This window comes from Triturus cristatus, chromosome 12 (assembly GCF_964204655.1).
Source record: "Triturus cristatus chromosome 12, aTriCri1.1, whole genome shotgun sequence".
Classification (NCBI taxonomy): Eukaryota; Metazoa; Chordata; class Amphibia; order Caudata; family Salamandridae; genus Triturus; species Triturus cristatus.
Genome location: NC_140595.1, coordinates 83,243,303 through 83,251,971, shown reverse-complemented (window position 1 = coordinate 83,251,971; position 8,669 = coordinate 83,243,303). Strand labels below are relative to the sequence as shown.

Genomic DNA, 8,669 nt, shown 5'->3' with positions numbered 1-8,669 from the left:
CATGCTTTACATCGCATGCCATTACAACGCGGTCGTTACAACAACCGCGCACAACGCGAACCATTGCATCGCAAGTCGTTATAACAACTTGCTGTAGGGGCCAGAAGGTGTTGGATTTACAATCCAACACCTTTCCTGCTGTTGCACAAACTGAAGTAGCAATAGTAAATTATACTATTCCTAAGTCCAGCGCGCCCCCACAGCAAGTCGTTGAAATGACTTGCGATGTAATGGGTTTCGTTGTAACAACGCGGTTTCTGTAACAACCGCGTTGTAATGGCATGCGATGTAAAGCATGCATTGTAAACGTATATATTCCTCTGAACCAGATGATTTCACACACTCTGAGCACGGGCAGTTCAAACAATCCTTGCCCTCAAGACTCTACATTGTGGAAACACAACCGCAGGCCAAAGACTGCCATATGAAGCGCCAAGAGGAAAATAAATTGATGAATGATCTGCTATATAAACAATTCATGACATAAGACACAACGAGAGTCGGGTTCAAGGGAGAAAAAAACTTTATTTGCACAGAGAAGGTGTACTTGTGTAGCACAAGCATGCCTAATTGGGATCCTTTCAAATCTATGTCTTAGCCTCATGGGTTTAACTTGATGCTAACTTTGCCAAAAGTAACATCCAGGGCACAAAGGTTCTTTCCAGAGCCCGCTAGTACCACTACCGAAAGTAGAGGTTGCCGAATACCACAGTTACCTAGTCTTGATTCCACCTTGAGATTCTTTCTTCCACTGCCCTGCACGTCCTATCTCTTTATCTCCTTCTTTTGGATTCTTTTTCGTCCCTGCTTTCCCCAATTGTCACTTTTTTCCTATCTTCTCCACCTCCATCTTTTTTCCTTTTCTACCTTTTTGCTCACTTGCTCAGAGTCTGGTGATAAAAAAGGACCCCCGGTGCCCAACAATGAGTGCCAGTGCCACCACTGGCTACATTAATCACTGCTGCGACTCTTCAGTCGTGCCGTGGTTCCATCTTGTGAACTCAGACTACTTCAGTATCCGTGGTCGTCAGGGAGAGCCTTCCCTAGTGTCAGTTTAATCGTAAATCTCACTAAATGACACCTAAAGTCACCTCTATGAAGATGGTAACAATCATAAATTTGACCGTAAGTACCCCAATTCTTCTTAAGTATAAACAGTGAAAACTTTAAGAAGGGTCAAGTCCGATACAAGTACGCAATAAACGCTTCTCTGTCTTGTACTCCTTCAAATCATATTTTTCCTTGCTTGTGCAAACCATAGAAAGCTTAGAAGTCCTTTTTAATCATTCACTTTCTCCTTTGTCTTCTCCTGTTTGCGTCAATTTGCATTTCACTTGTATTTTCCCATGCTTCTTCCTTTCCTTTCTCTACCTCGTTATCTTTTCTCACCCATATCTCTTTTCTTCTTCATTCCAAAGCATTCTGTTTTATGCCACACTTTTTTCTATGTCCCCTTGCTAATTCTTTTTGTTTTTTGTCTCCTTTCTACAGTTTTGCTTTTATGATATCTTCTCAATCTTCCTTTCACTTTTGCTTGCTTCCCTTAATTATTTGTTTGCTCTTTTTTATTCATTAAGGGCCACATGTATCAACCAATATTGCCTTCGCAAATAGGCCGCATTTACAAACGCAAAAAAGGCTTTTTACATGTATCAAACCCTATTTTGCGATTCAGTGACCTGTTACCAAATCGCAAAATGGGTTACCTATTCAGTATTTGGAAGGGGCGTGTTTAGGGTGTCCCTTCCAAATAACGAATCGCAGTGGTATGTATTAATGTTTTGGGACCATGAATGCGGTCGCAAAACATTTGCAATTTACCACCAACTTCAAGTTGGTGGTAACCCATTCACAAATGTGAAGGGACCCCTTCCCCCTTGGGAATGGTGGCAAAAACGTTTTGTAAGAGCAGGCAGTGGTCCCACGGACCACTGCCTGCTCTTACAAAATTAAACGAAAACTTTTAATTTTTGTTTTTTAAACGCAACCCGTTTTCCTTTAAGGAAGACGGGCTGCATTTAAAAAAAAAATGATTGCTTTATTTACAAGCAATCATGGACATGGTGGTCTACTGACCCCAGAATGCACCATTCCCGTGATTTTAGCGATTCCGAGGGGGTCGCAAAGTGCGACTTCCCTCATTGAGATTAATGAGGTAGGTCGATTTGCGAGCCCCTACGAATCACTAAATGAATCTCTTGGAGTTTTATACATTTGGAAAAGCAATTACCTAATTGCAATTTGCTGAAAATCGCAATTACATAATAGCTATTCCAAATGTTGATATATGTGGCCCCAAGTCCTTCTCTCTCTCCAGTTCTCTTTTATCTTGCTCTATCTCGTTCTTTTCTCTTTTTTTAAAAAAGTTTGGCCTTCTCTCCCTCTTTCACTGTTTTTTTCTCTCTAGCTTTCTCCTGCTCTTTCCAATATTTAATTTATGTTGCATTAACTTTCTTTTACTCTTCCTTTTTTGATCCCACATCCCCCCTTTTCCCCTTTCTCCCTCTCTTTCTTCATGGCTCTTTTTCGCCCAGTCTCTCTATATTTCTACCTTTCTCTTTTTCTCAATCTTGTGCACCTCTCTTACTCTTTCTTCCTCTGAATATCTAGTGCGCAGTGTTTCTCTTTAACCGCCTAGCCCTTCCATGCTCACTGCCCACTCAATCTCTCTCTCATGCCCCTCTCACAATCTAACTCCTCTCTTTCTCTCTCATTTTATCTACGACTCCATTACACCATCCCTCTCTCTCGCCTTCTGTCCTGTGCACTTTGATCAGCCGAAGCTTTCTCAGTTATCCTGATATTGTCTCTTTTTCTCACTGACTGCGACATGTGTCTTTCACATGTTCCTCTCTTACTCAGTCTATTCTTCCTCACATACTTTATTTCCAGCTTCTTGTCTACATCCTTTTTTCGACACTTTTCTAAACCCACCATGCCATTTCCCCTCAAGTTTTTCTTTCCAGTAATATACTTTAAATACGCATAAATAAAATTTCAGTATATATAAACTCAGTAATAGCTTTAAATTTAAAACATGCTTTCTAATGCCTTTGCGTTTGAAATCCCAGGCAAATACAATAAATTCATTGTGTAATAAACAACTAGCATGCGAGTCTCGTGCTCTGAATATATTAAAATATGATTATAGATATACAATGTAACAATATTATAAACTATCTTTGGTAAGGCAAAAATATGTTTTCCAAAGGGTCCAGTCCTCAGGCACTTAAGGAATCATTTTAACACACTTGTGATTCTTGCAACAGCCCATTTCTTAATAACAGCAATAATTATGTCATCCTATAAACGCGAAAACATAGCTTTTTCCAGATCATTTGACCAAATTATTTAAATCCCTAGCTGAACTTTATTTTTTCCGCAAAGTTTTTATTGTTAGAATGGCAGTGTTGTTTCCGTAGCTCGGATTGGTTAAGATGGTGATATTGAATGGAGTCAATGTAGGCAACGCACACCACAAGCTGATTTGCATGTGAGGTTTCCATATAAAAACAACTCAATAGTAGTCGTTTACGGCCGAATTCGAAGGTGTGTCCTGTAGGTTGCATACTGATGCAAGCAAAAGGAGCACTGGATGCCGAAAGCTACGGCTCTGCTTATATCCATGGCCACTGGAATTATGAGGCAGAATTGGGCCAAATTAAGAGGCATGGTTGAGTAAATTATGCATAAAGAAAGGGCAAATTATGATGCGTAATACAGCACATTTTGTGATAATATTACTTCATTAGTTTTTCATTTCCTAAGCTTGTTAACATTGTCTGTGCATTGGTTACACCTCATTAGTACCAGTTTAACACCCATATGTAGCAATAAACACCAGAAAGGTGACCAGTCAACCCTTACGAATGGCCTTGCACTGCACCATGTCAGTGTGTTTTTAGTAAGTTTTGAACTAATTGAGCCAAAAACAATTTTTTTGTTAAAATCTGCAGATTATGTAGCAAATGATGAATTATGTGGCAAATGCGACAAATAGATAATAATGAGAAAAACGCCACAGCTGCACAATCGTATACTTCTAGTGGCCAAGTTTATTTCCTGATAATAACGCAGTTATGAGAATTCACAAAAAGCATTTGTTTAGCCTTCTTAATGGGCATACGTGTGGCACTACTGCCGCCTAGTGGTAATCAATAGTAATACACCTTAACCAAGACTGCCTCACATTGGTGCCATTCTAATAGGGCGCCCGATTCTGAGATACTGACATACCCACCTGATCACGACCCTCACAGAGGAGGGCACTGCTCAGGTTATTTTCCCCAGGGGCCTCTCTTATTAGGGTCCCTTGCTGACACTACTTAATATGTGTAATAAAACCGGGAAATGGCCCTGCACTTCATTAGTGACCTGAAGCTTCTGACAAGCCTGCCTTCTATCCCCTTCCGAGCCAAAGGTGCATCGACATTTTTAAATGCAAGAAAAGAGAAATAATAGCCTTAAACATATGAACCAAGGACATTTTCCTAGATTGTAATAGTATGAATTATGGCTTCAAGATTTGGAGACTCTAAAATATTCTAATCTTTCAGACGTCCATTTTTCCCACTTTCGATGTCTCTCCGGATCTATTGCTTTGCTGTCGTTGATAGATTAGGACTCACAAAAATCCCACTGGCGACAGAGGCTTCTATTTTAATCTCAAAGTTGAGAGTATACTTCAGTTGCATACACTGGGCACCTCACAACAGACTTCCATTTTGTTTTTCTGGAAAAGCAATATACTCCCAAAATGCTCACTGTGGCGGCATTTACCACTCTAAAAAGAAATATCGCCCACAATAGTAGCATTACGTTATACAAATTCCAAAATAGTTAACTGTACTGTTCAATCCCTGCGCTTTCCACTTCTTTCCAAAAACGTCCAGGACCATGGCCCGACAGGCTTTGAAGGAAACAGTCTGAAGCAGCTGTACTATCAGCATGGGATACACACGGGCGTTGGCTGGTGTCCGGCTTGTAAGTGGTGCAGGGAAAGTAACTTGTCCAATTTCCATAGTCCGCAATCATCAAACCAGTGTCCGATTTGTAGAGCGCGCCCTGGAATAAGTGTGATCCAATTTCCAGGCTGGGAAAAAAAATGACCGCGGTCTTATTTGAGAGCAAATAGAATCTTGGCGATTCCGCTTACACAGGGCTTTAAGTGGGATGTGTCCTTTTGGGTCTCAGAGCCAACAGTATTTTAAAACTGACTTTGAAAGTGTCCCTTTTGGGCACATATTGCTGTTCATTACAGGGCAAAAACACGGATTGATTTCTCAACTTCAATATCTCAGTTGCTGTAAAAACCTTTAAGGCAATCCACATCAGGGATGGAAGCTCCTGTTTACCTACCAAATGTTTTACTTAATGTATTTCCATATGGCTATTTACTTTTTGCAGGATCTTGCTTTTCTGTAGCTTTTTTAACGCAGCGTTGTCATCTTGTTTTACGGGGACTGTGAACTAGGTAGCCTCTAAGTGCCTGTGTGAGTCCAGGTAGTGGGTGGGTGTTTATAACAGGCTACGTTTGAGAACTCGGTCGTTGAGGCTGAAGACAGTGCAAGGTTCCCACAGTGCGCGTCAGTGGGTCGAAAAGGTGTTCAGAATGCATGGTCATCCAACCCTTGACATCACTGCAGAGCACACAGAAAAATGGTGCCAAGTGCCGATTGTAATTGTGATTATTCACAACAAGATCATCATTGTTACTCATTTATCTGATATTGCTAACAAACATTGGCAAAGCCAATAGGCCTGGCTCGTTTTAGGCACATGTCCCTTATTGTATGATATGTCTGGAAGCAATAACTGAAAGCTCGCAGAGAGGCACTCCAATGCTAGTTAGCTGACACACTGTGTGAAGCACATGATTTAAGTTCACATGATTATGCTATGCACTTAATCACACAGGCCATGCCTCCTTCCATGGATTCATAGCTGAACTTATTTGGCCACGCCCCTTTTAGAGACCCTTTGCCTTTCTCATCCTCCTTAAAGTCCTGGCCTTAAAATAGAGAAAGGGGTCCTAATACCATGGCCTGATGTGCAGAGAGAAGTCATAAAAAGTTTTGGGGTTCGGCAAGTAGAGGTGACGATGCAGCAACTGGTAATTTCATTTGCGGAGTAGGTCACCGAATGACCGTGGTTCAATTTGATGGGTCAATTCGGGACACTTTTGGCATTCAGCTTGTCGAGGTCGTGAAGCAGTGACGGGGATTCCGTGTGCAGAGCGGGCCAAGGAATGCTATGTTGTAATTTACAGAGTGGGTATGGGAATGAATGAGGTCCATTTTCTAGAACTGCGATGAAATCCAGAGCTCCGTTTTGTAGACTCGGCAATGGAATCACCAGAGTCTAAGTAAATGATGGAATGATTGGATAGGACAATCAAATAAAAGGTATCAGATTACCAGGTTAGGGAATGGGATGAGCAGGTTTCAATTTGTAGACCTAGCAATGGAATGGGCAACTACGATACAATTTGTAGAGCTGCGAAGGAAATAACTGGTGCCCTCTTTGTAAAGTGTGCCATGGGATGACGCGTAGGTGATCTGGAGAATTGAAGATGGAATGGCTGGTACTCAAGTCAAGAAGAGAGTGTAATGTCATGGCTGACATCTTAGCAGAATTGGCAGTGGAATGGCTGTAGAGTTGACAACTGGACAAATAACTACGGGTCTAATTATAGAGCTTGTAATGAAATTGCTTGTGTTCGCTTTCTAGGGGTCACGGAGACGTAGTGGTTTATGTAACTAGTTGTTTATAGAATGGTTAGATCCATGCCCTGGAGTGGGTGTAACCAGACATGATTTCCTGCAGGAGGCAAGTAGATTACTCTTGGTTGGCCGCCTCTACAGTGGATTCTCCCTCAACCAGGTTTGTTTAGTAAGATCTCCAGCCAGCAGGGACAGGAGGTGATAAACTGCCTTGAGTAGCGCGGCCCCCAACCTTTGGCAAAGCTGATGCGGGCGCTGTCAGGGTCACAGGGCCCTTCTCCTGGACTGAAGGGACTGCGTTGTGCGGGCGATCTATCGGCGTCGAAGACCTTCATGGAGTAGCCGGGCGGCACCTTGTGCACCGCCAGGTTGCGTTGGCTGTTCGTCGTTAGTGTGGGGGCATTGACGAAGATGGGGTGTTCACTGCGGTTGTAGGCCCAGACGCCATCTTGCTCCTGACTCAGTAGCAGGCCCTGACCGATTTTTCCCCGGGTCCTGCGCACCGCATCGCTGCGTGCCCCAATACCAAGATGGCCTAGGCAGAAGCCATTGCCCTTCGGCAGGTCGCTGAAGATCTGGACGGACGGCTCGTGGACAGCATAGAGGCAGCCAACACGGGCACGGTGTTCCCAGTAGGCAAGCTTGCACCAGTAGCCATCGTTTATTGTATTTCTGGAGATCGTTGTGTCTGGGAAAACAAAAGAGAGAAGTGAGCATCGAGAAATCTCAGCAACATTGCATTACACAAACATTGCATACTAGGAAATGATGACATTCCTGGACACAGACCAGTGTCTCTGAAAGGCCAACAGTGCACGAGCCTCCAGTCACATGGTAGGCGAGTCGCAGATGGCATTTTCACTGGCACGGTTTTTCGAATCAGTTATGAATTTTGTTCTGATCGAAAGGAGATTGGACGAGGAATTTTCTGGGAGCGGGGAAAGCACTTACAAAATCAATGAATGATCCCAGATGACAGATTTCAATCTATTCTGATTTTATTAGTGCACAACTGTGTCTGGGTCACGAGCGGACACATTGAAAATGTTCAACAAATTTACTGGAAAATATTTCATGTGGTAGTGTACCACAAAATATGCCATAAAATCACGTTCCCGTAAAACATACAACTTATATTTACTGAGAAACAGAATATGCTCATCACACAGAAGATGGCCCCAAAATTAACATGGCACCAGATCTGCAAATCAAAGGAAATGGATGCTTTTAGAATATATACTATCTAACACTATGCCACATAACACCTCCATCTAATATGCCCTAGAACATGCCAGTGAGCGTTCCTTTGCCGCAGAATGTGCCCATCCCAGGTACTGTCACTTACATTAAGATACTTTCTAAACTGAGGAGTGGAGAGGTGGAGTGTGCGTGGTGGAGAGAGAAGATGAGCGAGTAAGACAGAGTGGGAGGGGGCAGGAGTGACAGTAGACATACATGATGGATGAGAGAGAAGAGGAGAGAGGTAGATGAGAGAGAGGAAAAGGACTGACAAAAAGAGAGGGAAGAGATAACGAGATAGAGAGAAAGAGGGAAACAGGTATGGAAAGGAAACACAAAAAAATACATTTCATTCCATAGAGTGGAGGTAAGAGAAGAAGATTGGGGGCGTGAAATGAAAGAAGACAAGAGACATAGGGGGTGGGGGGGGGGGGCGGGATAGATGCAAACATGTTAAAAAAAAAAAAAAACACTGAAGACCAAGAATCGAAAAGAGAGCTAAAATGTGGGACTAGGCAGTGGGGCACGTAGATGAGCGAAATATAGAATAAAAAGACAATAAGTGAATCAAAAAAAAGAGCAAAGAGGAGGGCAGAATGAAACATAATGAGCAGGATGAAAGAAAGGAGCAGCAAGAAGGAAACGAGAGCCATTAAGGAGGGAGAGAGCCGGGCGGCGGAGGGCTGGAGACAGCCGTTCTGGGAGCGG

General features: G+C 42.7%; 1 protein-coding gene across 2 annotated transcripts in view; it reads right to left on the bottom strand.

The window, feature by feature from the left end:
* Positions 1 to 505: 505 nt before the first annotated feature.
* LOC146772647 (SMAD family member 6-like) overlaps positions 506 to 8,669 on the bottom strand; it is a 45,927-nt gene continuing 37,763 nt past the window's right edge. For both annotated transcript variants that reach the window (XM_085639303.1, XM_085639304.1), the window contains exon 4: positions 506 to 7,410. In XM_085639303.1, coding sequence (XP_085495429.1) covers positions 6,875 to 7,410 — 536 coding nt within the window. In that variant the 3' untranslated portion in view covers positions 506 to 6,874. The remainder of the gene's footprint in view (positions 7,411 to 8,669) is intronic.